We start from the raw sequence: 22,078 nt of genomic DNA, 5'->3' as shown, positions 1-22,078 counted from the left end.
TCAGTTTGTTTCCTTATTGTCCTTTTTCTCTGAATCCCAGCTGCATTTTTATTACTGTTTGTTGTTGTTTTTTTTAACTGACCAAACGGTTTCTTTTTAACCTTTTGTAAGCCACCGAGATTCACTGGCACAGGGGGCAAATTGAAATTACAAATGAGCGAATACATGAATAAATCAATGGACTAAGGAAATATTTGGGCTGGCACAACATCGGTTTTATGCAGTTAGCCTTCTTAATTTCTTCCAATGTGAACAAAAGAGCTTTGCTGATATCCGGACCAGGCATCTCTGCTTCGGAGAATTTTCCCTTGATGTAAACATGGCCATCTCTATTTTATTTACTTTCCTTTATTGTTAAATGGTTCTTTTCAGAAACATTTGTTTCGAAACTTTGGAATTGTTTCAATGGTTATTTTATTTTCACCGTGGATGTTTTAACTTCTCTTCCATCTGTGCAAACTAGCAAGAATCTTTTTTGGATTGTAGTGGCACAGAAAGATATAAAATAAATAAGACGTGAATTCATAGCCCAATACAATAATTTGGAAGAAGCTTGCTAGCTTGAACAAGATCTCCTACGCTTCCCTGAATTCGGAGATAATGTTTACACTTTATATAGATTTGCCATCTGGCTAGTTTTCAAATTACTGTCTTTTTCCTTCCTCATACGAGTATCACAACGTGCTCTTCCAAGTTAATATGTACGTTATAACAAATTAATCCAATTAGGGGTGTAATCGTCTGTGTTCTTCTCACTATCAAAGATGTATTGTTACGACGCTTTCCTCCCCTTCTTAATAAAATTACCAGCTCAATTTACAGAATTAATATTCCATAAAACAGCAGTGAACCTCTACTCACTTACGTAACATCTAGGCATTTTTTCCCCCCTTCCTCAAACATCCTTAATGGATTTGACCGTTTTTCTACATAACAAAAAAAAGAAAAAAAGAAAAAAGGAAAAAAAAGAAAATCAAGCTAAATATAGTAATAAAAGCAGGGCTGTTGCCAAATTGAGTAGACACATATTTAATTTTCTTCTTCTAATCTCTGGTAGAACTTTATACATGTCTAACTGTCATAACATTCCATGTTTCTTTGTGACTTGCCAGTTGCAGCCAATGATATACAAGGGATGGAGGAAATTAAGGACTTGGCTAAGGGTCGTGAGGTTTTTATTCTTTTAGAGATTGCGCAAAAATGAGAAGGGATATCAATGTAAGGGGGGGCTGCAATGACTCAGCGAGGGGGGCATGATAGCTGAGCGGTTAAAGATGGAGATCTTGGAGAGCTAACAGCCCAGGTTCAGGACCCAAGCTCTGTGGGATGAGGTGAGCTCCTGTTCCTTGCTCCAGCTTCTGCCCACCCAGCAGTTTGAAAGCATGCAGAGACGAGTAGATCAATAGGTACCACTTCGGTGGGAAGGTAACAGCGTTCCATGCACCTTTGGCATATAGCCGCGCGGGCCACATGACCATGGAAATTGTCTTTGGACAAAGCTAGCTCCCTTGACCAAGAAGCAGAGATGAACACTGTGCCCTAAAGTCAGACACCTTTACCTTTTATGAATGTAAGACTGCCATTTTTAAGGGTAACGGTGCACGGGACAGCCTTAAGTTTAGTAAAAAAAAATGCCACAATAGGCAATTCCACTTATTGTTGCTTTTGTTGCCAGTATCTTGCTTTATAGAACCTGTTTTGTTCCACTCCTATCCCTCTTTGGCATCTACTAAGGTCATCTTTGACTTAGCGCCAGTTACTTAGCAACTGTTAGAAGTCACATTGGACCTTCCAAAATTTTAACTAACTCCTTGCCGTTTAGAACATCTTGTCCCCTGGGTTGAGATCTGCTTCCATCCTTCTGACCTTCCATAAAGGCCTGAGGACCTGGCTCTGCCAATTAACTTGGGGACCCAAAGGGGAGTGTCACACTGGAGATGGTTGATCCCACCTCACCCCCTGCACATCATGGTGGCTCACGTGGTTAGGATGCTGGGCTGACAAGCAGCAAGGCCACGTTTGAGACCCGAGTACTGCCATAGAGCAGGGTGAGCTCCTGCTGGGGATATGAAAGGAGCACCAAACTGGGTGTCCCCCAGATGCTGGTGATGTCACCAACTAATCCTTTCAACCTTGAAGTGCCAACAGAAATTCATTGCGATCTGTCTTGCCTTGCCTTGCCTTGCCTTGCCTTGCCTTCCTTCCTTCCTTCCTTCCTTTCTATAATTATCCATTGATCATTATCTATATCCATCTATCTATCATCTATTTATCTATCTATCATCTATCAATCAATCATTATCTATTGATCATTATATCTATCTATCTATCTATCAATAATTATCTATCAATCATTATCTATATCTGTTGTTGTTAGCTGCGAAGTCATGTCCGACCCATCGCGACCCTATGGACAACATTCCTCCAGGCCTTCCTGTCCTCTACCATCTTCTGGAGTCCATTTAAGCTCACGCCTCCTGCTTCAGTGACTCCATCCAGCCACCTCCTTCTCTGTCGTCCCCTTCTTCTCTTGCCCTCAATCTTTCCCAGCATTAGGCTCTTCTCCAGTGAGTCCTTCCTTCTCATTATGTGGCCAAAGTATCTTGAGTTTCAACTTCAGGATCTGGCCTTCTAAAGAGCAGTCAGGGTTGATCTCCTCTAGGACTGACTGGTTTGTATGCCTTGCAGTCCAAGGGACTCACAGGAGTCTTCTCCAGCACCGTAGTTCAAAGGCCTCAATTCTTTGGCGCTTAGCCATTCTTATGGGCCAACTTTCACTGCCATACATTGCAACATCTATATCTATCTACCATCTATCTATCTATCAATCATCTATCAATCAATCATCTATTGATCATTATATCTATCATCTATCAATCATTATCTATCAATTGTTATCTATGTCTATCATCTATTTATCTATCAATCATCTATCAATCAATCATTATCTATCTATCTATCTATCTATCTATCTATCTATCTATCTATCTATCTATCTATCTATCTATCTATCTATCTACCTACCTACCTACCTACCTAGTTTTATTGCTTTTAACCTTGTAAGCTGCCCAGAGACACTTTGCAATGAGATGAGTGGAAACAAATTGAATGAATGGATGAATGACTGTCATGATTGGGTATTCTAACTTACTGCTTTCAAATTCGGGTATGGAATGAAAGTTACAGACAGGTTATCTCAGGTTGTTGGAGCTGGCAGTTCCAGAGTGCTTTAAATGCAATGCTTTAAAATGGGCACATTGTCAAGAGGGGTGGCCGAAATGCCCAAAAGGTCCTCACTTCTTTGCAGAGTGTTCTCCCAAGACAATCACCATGCAGTAACAGCTTCTGAATCTTGATTGCACAAAGAAAGGGGCTTGGGGAAGGAGGGGGGGAGGCTGTGTCCATAACCAGCTGCTTTATGTGACAGCCTGGCCCGAATCTTAAAGACAGCAAATGCCTCATCTGAACAATTTGTCACAAGCACAAATTGCAATTTGGCATGCCATCACAAACCTTCTGAGTTTGGACAAAGCAGAGGTGTGCCAAGCTGGCGCTTGTGATGAATGATTCAGAAGATCCACATGCTGTGAGCATGATGAAGCGACAGGCTGAAGATCAAGCTTTTGGCTCCATGAATCCTGAGAATCGGCTCTTATTTTGTGTGTTTCTGATTAAGGTTCAGGATGGGGTGGGGAACTCACAACTCCTGGTTCGGTGGCTGGCCTCAGGGAAGGAGCAAAGAGTTCCCCACCCTTTGGGAAAACACATGAAGGGCCGATAAGCATCTACTCCCTAACATAATCAGTTCTGGCACATGCATGAAGATATTCATCGCCCCTTCCCCTATTCGGTGACCCTCCCAAAGGGTCAGTGGTCTAAAAAATGCCCAGGAAGCTGATTGTTTTGAAAAGGGTTCACCTGAGCTTCTGGCCCTCAACTCCCCAAGGTCCCGCCTTAGCTGAGATCCTGCTGACCCTCACAATGGAAGCTAGAAGGTTGGAGAGACCGAATCAAAAGATGGAACTTGGTGGAGTTTACACCTCGTGGAGTTCCATCAGAAAAGAAAGCCTTGAACTTATTTAACAGAAGATTGGAGTTGTAAGGGACCTTGAAGGTCTTCTAGTCAAATCTCCTGCTCAAGCAGGAGACCCTAAGCCAGGGGTAGGCAACCTCGGCTCTTTTATGACTTGTGGACTTCAACTCCCAGAATTCCTGAGCCAGCAACATGGCTCAGCTTGGAACCCTCTCCCTTTCCCCTCAGCACAGCTGGCTCAGGAATTCTGGGAGTTGAAGTCCACGAGTCATAAAGCGGCCTAGGCCTAGGCCAGGGGTAGGCAACCTTGGCTCTTTTATGACTTGTGGACTTCAACTCCCAGAATTCCTGAGTCAGCATGGGGGAACTATGGCCCCCTCATGACTTGTGGACTTCAACTCCCAGAATTCCTGAGCCAGCAGCATGGCTCAGCTTGGAAACCTCTCCCTTTCCTCTCAGCACGGCTGGCTCAGGAATTCTGGGAGTTGGTCCACAAGTCATAAAGCAGCCTAGGCCTAGACCAGGGGTAGGCAACCTCGGCTTTTTTATGACTTGTGGACTTCAACTCCCAGAATTCCTGAGCCAGCATCATGGCTCCTCTTGGAAACCTCTCCCTTTCCCCTCAACACGGCTGGCTCAGGAATTCTGGGAGTTGAAGTCCACGAGTCATCAAAGAGCCGAGGTTGCCTACCCCTGCCCTAAGCCATTCCAGACAAAATGGCGGTCCCCTCTCTTAAAAACTCTTAATGACGGAGCACCCACAACTTCTGAAGGCAAGCCCTTCCGCCGATTAATTGTTCTCGCTCTCCAAGCTACAGTTCTCCCTTCCCAGAGAACGTTTTGCCGCAGAAGGCCCTTGCCAAGAAAACAGCCTCCAGTGGTGTTCCACGCAGCTTCTTACGTGGTTCTTCTCCCCGCCCTGTGTCTCTTGCCATTCCGTGCTCAGAGACCTGGGACGGAAGGCAGGCATCAGATCAGCCAAGCCATCCTCAGCTTTCCTCCTCTTCTCCTGCTTCTGCTTAACTGACAACTGGTGTGTGAACTTAGAGAGACTGTTCTCAGACCTAGGAAGTGAGGGGGGGGAAGGAGAAGCGTTAACTTGGTGGAGCAGTGGGCTAATGCCTCCTTAAAGTAACACCAGCTGCCTGCAATTAGTGCAGGTTCGAGTCCCACCAGGCTCAAGGTTGACTCAGCCTTCCATCCTTCCCAGGTGGGTAAAATGAGGACCCAGATTGTTGGGGGCAATTAAGCTGACTTTGTAATAATGCCGCTTGGGGTGTGTGTGAAAACCCTAGTAAGCAGGCATATACATAGAATGAAGGCTACTGCTAAGCTTGTAAGCCGCCCTGAGTCTTCGGAGAAGGGCGGGATATAAATGGAATTAAAATAAAATAAAAAATAAAACTTCATCAAAGCATCATGCTGATTACCAGAAGGCAGGGCAAAGGCCAGGGGTCAAGGTGATCTGATGTTCAGGCAAAAGAAAGAAGGTGGAGTGGGCTAGAGGAATCAGACACCCATTGTGGTGGCTTCTTTCCGTCACAATATAAGGGGAAAGCAACAGGCTAACGGGGTGGCTAGAATCATCAGAAAAAGGATCAGCACACACAAGGCTTTTCGCTCCGCATTGGAGCCAAACGAGAGTCAGATTAAATCATTCCTTGTAACGTTGATTAGGAGAAGACAACCTTTTATTAATGACCGAGAAAGATTACAGCGAAACTAGAGAAGTTGTGTTTATTTTGGATTAATTGATCAGGCGGAAACAAAATGAAACAAAACGAAACCCTAGCCAAAAAAAAAAAAAAAAGCAGCAATCAGCGCAAAATGAATGTCAAAGGTTCTTTAAAGACTGGCAAAGAGAATAAGATTTTATTTGGGCTGTTTGCTTTTTTTTCCCCGAATCAAAGGAAACATAAGGATTTGTAAAATGGCATTGAGGAATAGTACAGAATTCAGACCATACACAGCCACTGGTTGTTTGGCCTGCTACTTCTGCTACTCAGCTCCTACCCATACTGTATCTTTGAGATCTTCAACCTGTTATGTCCCAACTATTAGCTGCCAATTCATCATGCAACACTACGGATGGGGAAACGGATCAATCAAGCACCCTCTTTTCTTTAAAACGAACAGCATCATTTCTAAGGTAGCACTTTTCTGAGTTTGTGGAACAGATGGAGAACTCCTTGGAGGAACTGGAAATGTTATCTAGGGAACTTGAGGGATTTACTCAGGAGTCTGAGGGTCACCTTCAAGAATAAACCCTCATTTATCATGGAAAAAAAAGGGACACGGTGGCTCAGTGGGTTAGGACGCTGAGCTTGTCGATCAGAAGGTCGGCAGTTTGGCGGGTCGAATCCCGAGTCCCGCGTAACAAAGTGAGCGCCTGTTACTCGTCCCAGCTTCTGCCAACCTAGCAGTTCGAAAGCACATAAAAATGCAAGTAGAAAAATAGGGACCACTACGGTGGGAAGGTAACAGCATTCCGTGCGCCTTTGGCGTCTAGTCATGCCGGCCACATGACCACGGAGACGTCCTTGGACAAGCACCGGCTCTTCGGCTTTGAAACGGAGATGAGCACCGGCCCCTAGAGTTGGAAACGACTAGCACGCATGTGCGGGGGAACCTTTACCTTTTTTATCATGGAATAAACTGATAAAGGTTGAGCCTGCCCTTTGATGGAAGGGCCAGGGACTGTGTTATTGTAGCTTGCTTTTGTTAGGCTGTCCCTGTGGAGCAAGGCATTCCCTGGAATTCTTGCAATGTCATCTCGTGTTTATTTGCTTTTGAAAACAAGCTTCTTTTTCTCAACGTTTTGCACAGAGGAAAAAAAATCCCTGTGTGATTTAAAGCTTTGGCACACCAGTACACGGAGATTGTGAACACTATAATAATACCTCTCTTCCAACCCACGGAAAGGTTCTGAGACGCGGAATGTAAGAAATTATCCAATCTCTGCACCTTACTTCATGGAAACTACCGTAAGTAGAAATCATCTATCTGCCAAGAAGAATGAGGATTCAGAAGTAATACAGAAGCCGGGCAAGGGTCTACGAGGAGGAGGAGGAGGAGGAGGAGGAGGAGGAGGAGGAGGGACAAAGATTAAGACTGTGGAAAATCCCAGAACTCCTCCAGAAAATTCTAGAGTGTATCAGGGACCGTTCTAGAGTACATCCGAGACTGCCCTGGAACGCAACAGAAAAATAACAATGCAGGACCAGTCCTGGCCTCACGGAAAACAATTTACTTTTTCCTACAAGGTACAACTAGGAAGGCGGTTTGTAAACTTACTCAAGTGTAGTTCTTTGCAGGCTCGTCATAGCTGAGATCTACTGATTTCCCCCCCCACGCCACCCAGTAATATCCATACTGCAGAAATTTCCAACAGCGTGGAAGATAATCCCCGAAGGCTGAAAGCTTGAAAGACACAGGTTGGAGGAATCATGCTGTTTTCGATCAACTGGACTCTTATTAATCTTGGTAATGTCGTTTTGCATGGATTCATTTTTACAGTCATGAGAGGTCATAGAAAGAAAGCCTTGCAACAGGATCGTTCGTTTTTGCTTTCTAGTGCTGAAATTGCCTTACAGTCATCTATTTTTTTAGTGGTCTACAGGTTTAGGGCATCAAATTTTAACTTATTTTGTGGTTACTGCTTAGCTTCCCCCCTAGTGATGGAGAAAGGTTTGTTCACACCTTCATATAAATACACTTACAAGTGCCCTAACGGCCTTTCATTTTGGAGCTAATATACCCAAGAGAAACCGAACTGTCCTCCTGTGATACACTTCTCTGAATTACACAATGGAAATGTATCAAAATAATATCTTAGGGGAAAGATCACACAATACACACCCAGAATGCAAATACTGGCGGACACAGCTTTAAAAGATAGGACACTTTATGAAACGTGGCTTGCAAAAAATGATAGCGTTTAAACTGACCACGACTAGGTAACTTGAATTGCCCCGATGCTGGTTTTCCACTGCTATTTTTTTTACTCCCAAATTACTAAGTTTTATCCTCTGAAGTTGAAGGAAAAACTGGAGAAAACAACCTTGGGAAAACGGGGAGACCCAGAGACATCTCCTTCAGAAGAAGAGCATTTGCTAGATCTGTCCAAATTTCATTTGACTCAAAAAGATAAAGGTAAAGGTTCCCCCGCACACATGTGCTAGTCGTTTCCGACTCTAGGGGCCGATGCTCATCTCCGTTTCAAAGCCGAAGAGCCGGCGCTTGTCCGAGGACGTCTCTGTGGTCATGTGGCCGGCATGACTAGACACCAAAGGTGCACGGAACGCCGTTACCTTCCCACCATAGTGGTCCCCATTTTTCTACTTGCATTTTTACCTGCTTTCGAACTGCTAGGTTGGCAGAAGCTGGGACGAGTAACAGGCGCTCACTCTGTTACGCGGCACTCGGGATTCGACCCGCCAAACTGCCAACCTTCTGATTGACAAGCTCAGCGTCCTAACCCACTGAGCCACCACGTCCCTTTTGACTCAACTGGTCCTACTTTATTCTGACATCTTTACAGCATTTCAACCTTCTATGTATAATTTTTTTTGCTTCCTCTAGTTCAGGGGTGTCAAACTCAATTTCACTGAGGGCCGCATCAGCATTGCGGTTGCCCTCGGGGCTGGGTGGGTATGGCCAGGGTGGGTGTGGCCTACTGGGTGGGCGTGGCTAGAGTGCGTATGGCCTACTGGGTGGGCGTGGCCAGCTCTACATCGTTCGCATCAAGGGTGCCTATGGGGGCCTGGGCAGGAATGGGACAGATCTGAGGGTCTCTGGCAGAAGGAGGGTCTCTGGGCCAGGGCCAAGGCAGCGGGGGCCGGTCCCTCACTCTTTCCAGGATGGCTTCACGGGCCACATGAAACCACTTCGCAGGCCGGATCCGGCCCCCGGGCCTTGTGTTTGACATGTCTACTCTAGTTTGTTCACTAGTTGTCAAAATGGTCATTTAAGGTTCTAATGATGGACAATAATTATCAAAGACTGAAACCGGCAGCTGAAAAATTCCATTACGGGGAAAAAAAAGCATTGACAGTTTAAAGGAGGGGGGTGGGCAATTAATTTTCCCCAAGGGACCCCATGAGAAACTTGGAAGTGTTGTGGAGGGCCAAACTAACTAGGACCATCAGATTACTATGAAAGCGCATAGCCGCACACGCACACACACACAAAAATTGAAAAAGCCCACGGTCGTCTTCAAAATAAAAGCAATACAGTTTGTATTGCGTGCATGACGTACACTTATTTACATTTGATTTGCAATTTCTGATTAAGTTCCCATCGAAAGGGACTGGATAAAGCCTGGAGTACCCTAAAAGGCCGAGCTCTAGTTTAAAGCATGCTCTGAAACAAAGCATGAGAAAATTAAAAAAAAAAAATCCTTCCGTGCCCGCCTTCTTATTTGCATCTATCCATTTGTATAGATAAGACTTATCTAAGCCTCTGTGTTTCAAGAGCTGATTTAACTGAGCTAAATGCAGTTTAACCTCCCTCTTCCTCTCTTTGCAACAGTAAAATAGACTCCAAACAATCCACCACGTTCGCACCTGATTTAAGACATCGGCATCTTTAGTTTCTTTACTTTTTCTTACGGATTTATTTTTCCGTGTACCTTCGCGATTGTTCATAATGCGATGGGGATATGGCGGCTGTTATTGTTGCCATTCCAGAGAGAGCCGGCTTAGGTGTTTCAAAGCATTTCTCTGCATTTCGGCAAAGAGGTAATGAAATAATTCCACAGAAAATAAGAGCAGTGGGAAGTGTTTGCTTAGCAACAATTATGCACCTCATTAGATGGAGTAAAAGAGATTCTGCCCTCCGAATCCTATTTTGGCGTTTTAAATTCCTCCCTCGCAATTCCACACAAAAAGCCCAATCTGGGATCAGATTGCTACATGGAGTCCTCGCCGTACGGCCGCAACTGCGCCCCAAATTGATCTTGCCGAGCGGAATAGCTGTTAGGTGAGTTTTTGCCCCATTTTTACAATCTTGCTTGCCGCAGCCATTAAGTGAATCGCTGCAGTTGCTAAATTAGTAGCATGGTTGTTAAGTAAATCTGGGCTTCCCCATTGACTTTGCTTGTCAGAAGGTCGCAAAAAAGGGGATCGCGTGACCCCGGGACGCTGCGTAGCCGTCATTAATGCGAGTCAGTTGTCAAGCATCTTAATGTAAATCATGTGACCGTGGGGGATGCTGCAACGGTCGTAAGTGTGAAAAACGGTCATAAGTCCCTTTTTTCAGCGGCTGTTGTAGCTTTGAACGGTCGCTAAATGACCAGGTTGTAAGTTGAGGACTACCTGTATTTGCAGGACCTTAGTAAAATGAAGACATGATATCAGGATGGCCCCTCCAACTCTCAAGGAGGCAGTTCTTGCATTCAGATGCTGGGCAGAACGACGGGAGAGCTCGCACCCAATCGTTGGTTGCCCACTGCAGTGCAAAGTTCTTGGTGATTTTCACACGGGATCCCTCAAAGGTTTCTCCTTCCTGCCCTGCAAAATTCATGGATCTTTTAAGGTCTTGAAAATGGTGGCTTTCATAAATGCTATCTCTGGCTTGGAGTCTCTTGGTTTCTACCTCACCAGCCTCAACCCGCAACGATGCCAACACTCAAAGGGGTGGTTCAAGAAAGTTAATGCTTTCCTTGGCGAGTTCAAGAAACCTCGAAGCCATTACAGAGACAGTTCTGGTTTGCATTTTTGATCGGTAAGTATCTAGAATAATATGGGATGAGGGCAGGGCAGCTCCGTGCTCGACCTAATTTGAAGCTCACCTTGAGCTTAGCGAAGTAGGGATGTGTAGCAAAGACACCTTTGATTAATGAGCTTTACTCTGTGGCATTTCGTAACTTTACTTGAAGTCGCTCTGCAAAACCACCAAGATTCTATTACACAGCGTTCTTGGAGGAAACATCTACTCTCTCACTTAAGAGGCTTTTAGCCGGAAACCCATTTTCAGCTGACGGGCTGAAGGGAAGAGAATCTAGGGGGCTAAAACATGCAGAAATGCAGTGGGCAGTTCCAAGATCCTCTGATCCTACATAAGTGTTTGATTAATTTATTTTTCCTGAAGGGTGTTTGGCTTGGCCTGGTCCTAGAGTTGTGAGAATTCTTTGTTTCAGGGGAACTGCCTCACTACCTTCCCACCGTCCTCTTTGCAAATTACTCCTCCTATTATTTTAAGCTGCCCCGATCTGCTAGGATAGCATGGGGCCTTCAGCATATTTCTTTTGAGTTCTTCTTGGGCAAGACAGAAGATGCTATTTCTGCAAGTTCCCTTCCAGGTAATTCATGGAGGGGAAAAGAATAAATAAATAAATAAACGCTTCTCTTTTTATTAATGGGATCCTTAGTGCTCTCTGAATTGGGTGGTTCTCTTGCAGACATTTAATCACCAAACTAGATAACACTGATGGTGTTACTTGGTTGGGTAATAAAACGTCTGCAAGAAAAAACACCAAGCTCAGAGAGCACCAAGAATCCCACAGTCCTTCTTTCTTTCTTCTTCTTTCTTCTTCTTCTTCTTCTTCTTCTTCTTCTTCTTCTTCTTCTTCTTCTTCTTCTTCTTCTTCTTCTTCTTCTTCTTCTTCTTCTTCCTCTTCCTCTTCCTCTTCCTCCTCCTCCTCTTCTTCTTCTTCTTCTTCTTCTTCTTCTTCTTCCTCCTCCTCCTCCTCCTCCTCCTCCTCCTCCTCCTCCTCTTCTCACCCCTCCACAAACTCCATTCCCTTCTAGAAAAGAAAAAGTTATCCATTTGGTTAATGAAACGTCTGCAAGAAAACCAGCTCAGAGAGCAGAAGGATTTCACAGTTCAGTCCTGAGCTACAAATATTCTTAGTTCTTTTCTATTTTCCATGCAACGATTGTGGATGAGATATTAATAACTAATGCTTCTGAAATGATGATAGGATCCACCCAGATTTTTAACTGTCATTTTACAGTACATAACAGAAAGTACATCTTTCCAAGGAGACGATGCTAATATGAAGTAATAAATTTCCAGAAGTAACCAATATGTTTTTCAGAAAATGATTTAAAATAAGCTGTGTTTCATCAAGACCCTAATCTGTAATTAAAACTGCTGAAATAAATCATAATTTAGAGCATGCACGCTGCAAACAGATCCTTGTGCTTAGTTTATTCATTGTGAAATAGTTGGCTACGGCGGTAACCTAGAACATCCAGGAAATATGAGTTTGTTTATTTGCTTAGCATTTCTATTTACTTAGTTTGCATTTGATTGTTGAGCTATCATCCCGTGTCACGATAAGACAAATGTCTTGAACTCACCATCCTTCGCTAAGAAATGTTCACAAGATGGTTTCAATATGTACAGAGTCTTTCTTTGTTCCTGTGGATTTTTCATTTTTCTCTCTTGGCCCAAAATGGGATAGATTCAAGTTGACTGAAGATGTGAAATCTAATTTGCTCAAATCAGTGCTGTATATGGGGCCCATTGAAAAGAAACTGGTCCTGCTTCCTTCACGACACTTCAAAACATGAGGAGAAACCACTGTTGTGTGTTCCTTTCTGAACAATCCAGATGGCCTGTGCCACGAGTGGCAGGTGTGTCCTATCTAAACCAGGGGTAGGCAACCTTGGCTCTTTTGTGACTCGTGGACTTCAACTTCAAAAGAGCCTTGGTGGAGCAGTGGGCTAATGCCTCCTTAAGTAACACCAGCTGCCTGCAATTAGTGCAGGTTCGAGTCCCACCAGGCTCAAGGTTGACTCAGCCTTCCATCCTTCCGAGGTAGGTAAAATGAGGACCCAGATTGTTGGGGGCAATTAAGCTGACTTTGTAAAAATGCCGCTTTGGGGGGGGGGCGAAAGCCCCTAATAAGCAGGCATATACATAGAATGAAGGCTAATGCTAAGCACATTGGCTTGTGCTTCTTAGATTGTAAGCCGCCCTGAGTCTTCGGAGAAGGGCGGGATATAAATGGGATAAAAAAACAACAACTCCCAGAATTCCTGAGCCAGCCACGCTGAGGGGAAAAAGAGAGGTTTCCAAACTGAGCCATGCTGGCTCAGGAATTCTGGGAGTTGAAGTCCACGAGTCATAAAAGAGCCATGATTGCCTACCCCTGTTCTAAACGATCCCGTCAAGAAAGCTTGGCATGTCAAATACAGGTAGTCCTCAACGTACGACCACAACTGAGCCCAAAATTTCTGTTGCTAAGTGAGACAGTTGTTAAGTGAGATTTGCCCCTTTTTGTGACTTTTCTTGCCACACTCGGTAAGCGAATCACTGCAGTTGTTAAGTTAGCAACACGGTTGTTAAGTGAATCTGGCTTCCCCATTGACTTGGCTTGTCAGAAGGTCGCAAAAGGGGAATCGCGTGATCGCAGGACACTGCAAACCGGCATAAATGTGAGTCAGTTGCCGAGCATTGGAATTTGATCATAGGGATGCGGCAACGGTCATTAAGTCACTTTTTCAAGTGCTGTTGTAACTAAATGAACTGTTGTAAGTCGAGGACATTTTTTTGCCTAGGAAGCAAAACTGAAGCAAACTCAAAACCACCCAAAAAAATCTGGCTTATAAGTAATTTTTGGATGGTCTGTTGCAACTTTTGAACATTCTCTAAGTGACCGTTTGTAAAATTGAGGACTGTCTCTATAATACTGTGATTTACAATTAAGACACCAAGGAGACCTGATTAACTTTAGCCAAGATGCTGCACCACTGGTCCAACTAATTGTCTCATTAAAAAAATCTATAGAGCATGAGAAACTGCATTGACTGTTAGGAATCCAATCACACTTGGCCAATAAAGAACATTCCTATTGTTCTGGAGGCAACATTGCAACGGCTGTTGAAATTGGTGTCAGCTGAACCTAAATTTCCTTTAAGCAAAGCTTAGCCACCAAAATTGGGGTCAACTGGAAACCTTGATAGGGACTATGGACAGCCAGACATAAACACCTCTCTTAACCTTGACATGAAGGCAGCAGCTATGTAGATACCCAAGCATTCACAATCATGAAGACTGTTAGGATTGGATACACAAGGGATTCGTCTCCGGTTCATAAGCTCTCAATGTACAGACAAACAACAAAGCGACAAGTCATAGATCATAAATCGATGAGGTACGATCATAAATCATGAGATACAAACAAGAAGGGATAAATCCTAAGATTCCAACAGGAGAAAGTAGTAGGAAAGAAGAGAAAGATGACCACATGAGATGAGAAGGATAACGTGACTGTGTATCCTTGGTAGAAAAAATCCGTAACTTAAAATATGAGCCCAGATCAGGTAGATTCTTGGTCCTGTACAGATCATAATCCAGCGTTATTTCTTTTGCAGGAAAGGGCTATGGGCTCCTACTGAAGTCCCACCTTTAAGGAATGAAAATCTCATTGTTCATTCTTAAGCTCTGTAACATTTGGCTAGGCATGGATCATTGCATTTAAAGCAGACCCTCCCCACCACAACTCTTTTTTTTTTTTAAAAAAAATGGAATTCTCGGGAAGGTGAAATTTACAACCGTTTGAAATCACCGTGGAAGGGAGACTTTTCAAATTTCCTTAGATGTTTCTCCAGATCTGCACTGGAAAGTCAGTCAACTTTTCAGGTCTAGTAATTGATCTAAGACTCAGCCGGTAAATTAACACCATTAGACAATTTTCACTTTCAGAGAAGTACCTCTGCAGGGTTGTTCTGGAGGCAACGTTGCATCAGCTGTTGAAATAGGTATCAGTAGAACCTCAATTTTCTTTAAGCAAAGCTCAGCCACCTAAGAGATACCCAGTGTGCCTCAAAATGCTTTAGCAGAGTAAGGAGAAATTGGGGTCAACCAGAAACCTTGATGGGGACTATGGAGCCGTCAGACATAAACACAGAGATATACCTCTCTTCACCTTGACTTGAAGGCACAAGCAGCAGCTACGTAGGTCCCCAAGTATTCACAATCATGAAGAAGTTTTAAGATTAGGAACACAACACAGTTCACCAAGTCCTTTTTACATTCAACAGAATAGAAACATTTTTATATTTCTATATCATCATGGCTTGCTTTCTTGTCATCCCAAAAGTATACTTTGCAGATTAAACAATAGTCATGGGCTGGGGTAAACTAATAGTAGAGGGATTTCTTTTATTATTATTTTTTGAGAAAGGATACTTCTGAATCAGTGTAGACTCCTGGAGATGGCCTGGACAAGTCCCTGTAGTTTCCTTGGCAAAAGTTTTTGGGAAGTGGTTTGCCATTGTCTCCTTCCTAGGGCTGGGAGAAAGTGACTGGCCCCAACTGCCTTTGGGCCCAAGGAGGGAACTAGAATTCTAAATTCCCCAGTTTCAGGCCCAATGTCTCACTAAACCGGCTCTTAAACTAATGGTAGACAACATGTAATATTGCTAATTTCAGTTAAACTCTCTCGACTCTGCTGAGAATGATTGTTAAATGTGTTTTCTAGAGATGGGCACTTGTAATTTAGCCCAAGTTTTAATTTTAAATGGAATTTAAAAGCAACCTAGAAATTGGATTTCTCAGGAATTCTCTAATGGTTTTAATGGAAGAGGAGGAGGAAGAGGAAGAGGAGGTGGAGAAGAAGTAAGAATGAAGTCTCCTTTGAGTTGAACTCAACTCCTTGGGATTTCATGCATTTATTTATTTAACAAATGCTGAGGTTTTCTGACTTTCTTGACAATTCTGGGTGGCTTATAAATAAAGAGACAATACATAGAAAAAAGGAATACAACACAATGTAATTTTCCAAGCAACAAAAACCAAAGTATTTTGCCACTGCCTTCTTCTGGAATGTATTTGAAGTTCCCTGTTTAGCTTAGATATATTTTTGCGAAACTTCCCTTGAACTCACAATACCCTTTTTTGTTACGAAAAGTCAGTGCTGGACTACATGGGTCTATACTGGGGTTGTGCTGAAGGGAAGAAACCTAAACCTTTTTCATACTGATCTCCCGCATCTTCTCTTCTCCAAATACGCTCTCTGTCTCCGGATTTCCCTCATCTGTGATCCCGGAGCTTCCTTTTTCTGAAAAGAGACACATTTCAGCCCTAAGATTCATGTAAAAAAAATAAAATACTTTTATTGAAACACGGAGGATCTCTCCCCCATATCCACCAAAGTTGTGGAAACTGCACTGGACGTTTCCACCTGACTCAGTCCACGCTTTCAGAAGACATTCCTGCGGGAGATGCACGCGGGAGGGAAGGAAAGACTGTGCACCTTGCGATGCAAATGACAAGCTGCAACACAAAAACGGCTATGGCGTGGTGCAGAAATTGGGCTTTTCAAGAGATTTCGGTGCCACTCATCAGCCATCCACCCAGCCCCCTCCCCCGACACATTACATGCTCCCTTTTTCCTACTTAGCCTTGAGAAACGTAGGAGAAACTCTGTGCAAGCTACCTCGCTTCATTGGTTTGCTTATCTGCACAGAAAGGACATCTCTGTGTCTCTCTTTAATTTTATCACACGATGAAGCAAATGACAATGTCTTCCGCACTTGCAGCTAGCTCAGGTATCACACGCAGACAGCAGAGACCCTACGCGTGAGAAAACACCGGGTTCTGTTTTTTTAAAATATTAAATATTATTAAGACTTGCAAATTGAGCGTCTCTCTACTTTTTAATCTACATTCCGTTGCGATTTTTAACTCCTTTTGCCCACCAGGATCGGGTTGCGTATTTCAGACTAGCCCATAAAGACATCAAACCAACCAGTGCAAATAAAATGAAGAGCTGGGAACTTTGTTCTGTCGAGAGCACCACTCGCTCATCTAGATACCCACGACTCAACTGGCACCAGAGCCTATGCTACCATGTGGCTCTGCTCTGCTTTTGACTAGCGATTTCTGTAAGCATCGCTTACAGCCATGGCTTCCAACAGTAGATAAGCAAACCCCGGGCTTAGTGCAAGGTGTGAACGTCTCCGCCTCCCTTCCTATCTCCCATACAAACACAGCAGCTGAAATCCCACCAGGATGTAATCTTTTATGGAGCAGCTAACAAAAGGGCAAAGTGCCATACTGAACAGCCTAGGCAGCTAAGCGCTGTTGTTATTTGCCCGTTGAGGCCAACTGTAAGAACAAGAGCACGTTTGCATCCAGCTCCGTGCTCAGTTGCTGTATCCAGACAGCAACAGGAGAGTGTGCCGAATCCAGGAGACACAACATAATCCGAAGCGCCTTACGGGGAGAGAGTTTTGGCACACCGAAATGAGTTTGAAGAACTCCCGTTGCAGAAAAGGGTCATCCCGAAGCTTTCCCAATGAAACCTCGAAGAAAACACGATGGTTCTTTGGCTTAGGGCTTGGCCCGCTACCCAGACGCTCAGTTCGTCTCCAGCCAAAATCCTTACCCGGTTGGGCCAGAGTAACATTCGGAGGCAGAAGGCGGAAGAAGGCATCCAAAAGGGGGCTGAGCAAGAAGAGGAACAGGAAAAGGCAGAGAAGAGTTGAGGTTGTTCCAATTTGCGGAAAACGATAGGGATCTGAGAGCAAAGGTCTAGATCCCGCACCTGACGAGACAGGAAAGATCAAGAACTTTCTCTCAGCTGAATTCTCTTCGGTTATACCTGGATGGCTGTGGGACAAGGCAAGACAAGGCAGGGCATCCCAAATCAATGCCGGCTGCTCCAAGTTTTGTCAAAACAAACCAGGATGGGGAAAGAGGGAGGGGAGGGGGAGGAATAACCAACTGATTTCCGACAGATTAAGAAGACCTCAACTCTAGCCAGAGTGGGTGGGATTTGTGGTCCCAGGTCCCCCACCATCCTTCTTGCTTTCCCACTCACCTGTTCGCGCTTGAGTCTGCTTTTTCTCCAGACCTTCTGCTTCTCTCCCCTTCAGATGCCTTCACCTCAAAAACGTAGACTTTCCTGCAAAAGGCATGGGCAACACACTCCAGCCAAGCCCAGGATACCTTCAGCTAGCCCAGATCCTCACTCAGGGGGTTGACCGTTTCCCTCCAACATCCTATCCTGACCACGCTTCTCTCTCTTCTCTCTCAAATCCTACCATTTCTTTCAGCTGCCACCCATGTTTTCCTCACCCATCACCTTAATCCATTTCTTCTCTCACTCTCTGCTTGTCTGCCCCCCCATCTTGTTTCTATAGAAACCAGATTAGCAGAAAACGGGGGGGGGGAAGAAATCAAACCGATCCATGTGACTCAAATTCCTACACTAAAGAATCTTCCTCCCTCCCTCCCTCTCTCTCTTTCTCACTCTCTCCCTTTGTTTTACATAACAAGTCATTGTACGGGGCTTTCAAAAAAAAAGGAAAAAGAGAAAGAAGACAAGTGGGGGGGAAGAAGAAGTGGGAGAGAGAGAGAGAGAGAGAGAGAGAGAGAGAAAGAGAGAGAGAGAGAGAGAGAGAGAGAGAGAGAGAGAGAGAGAGAGAGAGAGAGAGAGAGAATGCAATAAGGCTTGGTGGAGTCAATAGCAACCCATATTTCTCAGGTCAGCTGCCCATCCTTGAAGGATGAAGCCTGCAAGCTTTTTTTTCCCCCCCTTCCACTTCTCAAACGTTTGGGTGCAATCCAACAAAAACAGGATTTTGCAATCGAAACTCAAACTTTCTCCCTCATCCGATCCAGTGAGGGCGGGGTGGGGTGGGGAGAATGAAATCCATCCCACTCACTCAATGGTTTTTGCTCCCCAAGGTTTGGGAACGGCAGGAGATAATAGGGTTTATTGCAAAGCTAGGAGGAAGACGAGGAAGTCTAGCCAGAGACAGTCGGTGTGCCTTATATGGGCTCCGTGGACCACTTATTCTTCAAATTTGTCGGCCCTTTTGTGCTATCCTTCTTTGGACTCGCAGCTGCTGGAGACTCACAGGACCTGGTTCTATTTATGAACGTTTCCATGGTGAATCCAGACAGATCTAAAGCCTAGCTATTTGTCACTGGTTTGTGGACATGAATGGTGCTGGAGAAATTAAACCCTTCCATCGGACGACTTTCCTTAGGGTTACGTCAGGCAACAAACTGCAGAGGTGGCAACTTGCATTTGGACATCAAACGTCAAAGAAAGAGCGTCCGCTTGAGAATTGGCCTTACACTGAATTAGACCGTAATTCTGACTTCCAGAATGGGCTACATTCCAATGTCGATATTTTGATGCCCATGAACATCAGGAAAGGAGAATATTTGAGGCTCGGGGTTGAAATGAGGGGTCCTTGGTGCTCTCGGAGCTTGCTTGTTTTCTTGCAGACGTTTCATTACCAAACTAGGTAACATCATCAGTGCTAGTAGGGAGTGCAGTTTGCTGTCACTTTTTATTAACATCAGGTAAAGGTAAAGGTAAAGGTAAAGGTTCCCCCACACGTGTGTGCTAGGCGTTTCCGACTCTAGTGGCCAGTGCTCATCTCCGTTTCAAAGCCAAAGAGCCAGCGCTTGTCCGAGGACATCTCCGTGGTCAGGTGGCCAGCATGACTAGATGCCAAAGGCGCACAAAACGCTGTTACCTTCCCACCGTAGTGGTCCCTATTTTTCTACTTGCAGTTTGACGTGCTTTCGAACTGCTAGGTTGGCAGAAGCTGGGACGAGTAACAGGCGCTCACTCTGTTACGTGGCACTTGGGATTCGACCCGCCAAACTGCTGACCTTCTGATCGCCAAGCTCAGCTTCCTAACCCACTGAGCCACTGCATCCCTATTAACATCAGACCAACAATCAAATAAACAATATCCCAGTCAAGAAACCAATAGTACACAGCCTAACCAGAGAATCTCTTAAGACCACCCTCACCAACTCTGACAGGGCAAATCACTAGACTATAGTATTGACGGCAAGCCGCACTCCTTACTAACCCTGATGACGCTAGCTAGTTTGGGTAATGCAACGTCTGCGAGAAAACAAGCAAGCTCAGAGAGCACCAGACCCCTCTTTCTCTTCTTGTTCCTCTTATCGAGCAACAAAGAATGTAGGAGATGCAACAGATCTAAAATAGAAGTCCTGGACTTCAAGAGAAATGCCGGGGGGGGGGGCTGGCTTTGATGGCACGGACACGAGCATCCTCTGGACAATTATGACCCTCCCCAAGGATGATCCAGGCTAGTTCGTTAAGCAAACCAAGATAACGTGCAATAACCATGGGCATTTTATGCCATCAACTTCTAGATCACTTGGCTTTCACCCACTACTGTAAAACAGCACTGTGGAATGTCTTGCGGTCTTGCGTATTTCAAAAATGCCGTGGGCCCAAATCTAAGCTGCCTCTGTGCTCGGCCCCTGGCACAGAGCGGTTTGCTGCTCTCGTTTTCTCTTCGTTGCTGAGCTTAGCTTGCAGGGCCACCAATTTAACAGTAAGTTAACTGGAAGGTCCTGAAGAAACATCTTGCTTGCCATTTTCAAAGCTTCGTTCAGTAATATTCTGCAGATGCCAAAAAAGCCAACACAGTGCTAGGCTGCATTAACGGAAGGATAGAATCAAGATCAGGTGAAGTGTTAACATACCACTTTACAAGGCCTTGGTAAGGCCACCCTTGGAATCCTGCATCCAGTTTTGGTCACCACGATGTAAAAAAGAGGTTGAGACTCTGGAAAGAGTGCAGAGAAGAGCAACAAAGATGATTAGGGGGCTGGAGGCTCAAACATATAGGGAATGGTTGCTGGAATTGGGTATGTGTAGTTTAAGGAAGAGAAGGGTGAGGGGTGACATGATAGCAGCCTTCCAATATCTCAGGGGCCGCCCCAAAGAAGAGGGAGTCAAGCTATTCTCCAAAGCACCTGAAGGCAGGACAAGAAGCAGCAGATGGAAACTCATCAAGGAGAGAAGCAACCTAGAACTAAGGAGAAACTTCCTGACAGTTAGAACAACTAACCAGTGGAACAACCTGCCTCCAGAAGCTGTGAATGCTCCAACACTGGAGGTTTTTAAGAAGAGACTGGACAACATGCCTGGCACAAGAAGAAAGCTAGAATTAGATTATTATTTTTTTAAAAAAATGAATTTTTCTTCTTTTTCTGTTGGTTTAATGAAGAGAAGGACGAGGGGGGACGTGATAGCAGCCTTCCAGTATCTCAGGGGCTGCCCCAAAGAAGAGGGAGTCAAGCTATTCTCCAAAGCCCCTGAAGGCAGGACAAGAATCAATCTAGAACTACAGAGATCAAGATAGATCCCATTCTCTTCTTTGGAGGAGCCATGAAGACCTTCACCCAGACTGTTGATGAGGGAGAATGAGATCCCATGCTTCATCATATCTTTATGTGTATCTTTTATTAGTGTGTTTGTAATTTCTTGGCTGTTGTGAGCCACTCAGGTCACTGGGAGTTGAGTGGTATAGAAGTTTTATTTTTTTTTATTTTTTCTTTCTTTCTTTCCGCCCTCCCTCCCTCCCTCCCTCCCTCTCCTTCCTTCCTTCCTTCCTTCCTTCCTTCCTTCCTTCCTTCCTTCCTTCCTTCCTTCCTTCCTTCCTTCCCTCCCTTTCTATTCCTTCCTTCTCTCTCCTCACTCCCTCCCTTTTTCTCTTTCTTTCTTTCTTTCTTTCTTTCTTTCTTTCTTTCTTTCTTTCTTTTTTCCTTCTTTCTTTCTTTTCTTTCTCTCTTCATTTCTTTCTTTCTCTTTCTTTTGTTTCTCTTTCTTTCTTTCTTTCTTTCTTTCTTTCTTTCTTTCTTTCTTTCTTTCTTTCTTTCTTTTTCTTTCTTTCATTTCTTTCTCTCTTCATTTCTTTCTTTCTCTTTCTTTTGTTTCTCTTTCTTTCTTTCTTTCTTTTTCTTTCCTCCCCTCCTTTCTCCCCCCCCCCGGGGAAAAAGGTCATAAAATGGGACAACACTAATTTAACAGCTATATTGCTTAGCAACAGAAATTTTGGGCTCCACGATGGCCGTAAATTGAACACCACCTATACAGATTGTCTGCTTTGTCCAGTTTCATAACCAACCAATTGATTTTCGTCTGACGGGACCCGAAGCCTGTGGTCGAAGGCCTCAATCCCAAATGCCGCGACGCGACCCGAGGCAAGCGGTGCTCCCGCTTCAGAACGCTCGCAGGAAAGCTGGAAGCCTCCGAGGCACTGGCAGCTGCAAGGAAGCCTAAATGATTTAACTACGTTCCCCCTTCTC

General features: G+C 44.5%; 1 protein-coding gene across 1 annotated transcript in view; it reads right to left on the bottom strand.

Moving 5' to 3' along the window:
• The window catches only part of LOC310646177 (ankyrin repeat and fibronectin type-III domain-containing protein 1-like), a gene marked incomplete at its 5' end in the record, with an annotated part of 598,148 nt that overhangs the window by 67,767 nt on the left and 508,303 nt on the right, over window positions 1–22,078 (bottom strand). Inside the window, 1 exon segment of the mRNA XM_083372437.1 lies at window positions 4,966–5,097. Coding sequence (XP_083228563.1) covers window positions 4,966–5,097 — 132 coding nt within the window.

This window comes from Vipera ursinii (assembly GCF_947247035.1).
Source record: "Vipera ursinii genome assembly, chromosome: 13".
In the NCBI taxonomy this organism is placed as follows: Eukaryota; Metazoa; Chordata; class Lepidosauria; order Squamata; family Viperidae; genus Vipera; species Vipera ursinii.
This window is presented reverse-complemented; position numbering and strand designations above follow the sequence as displayed.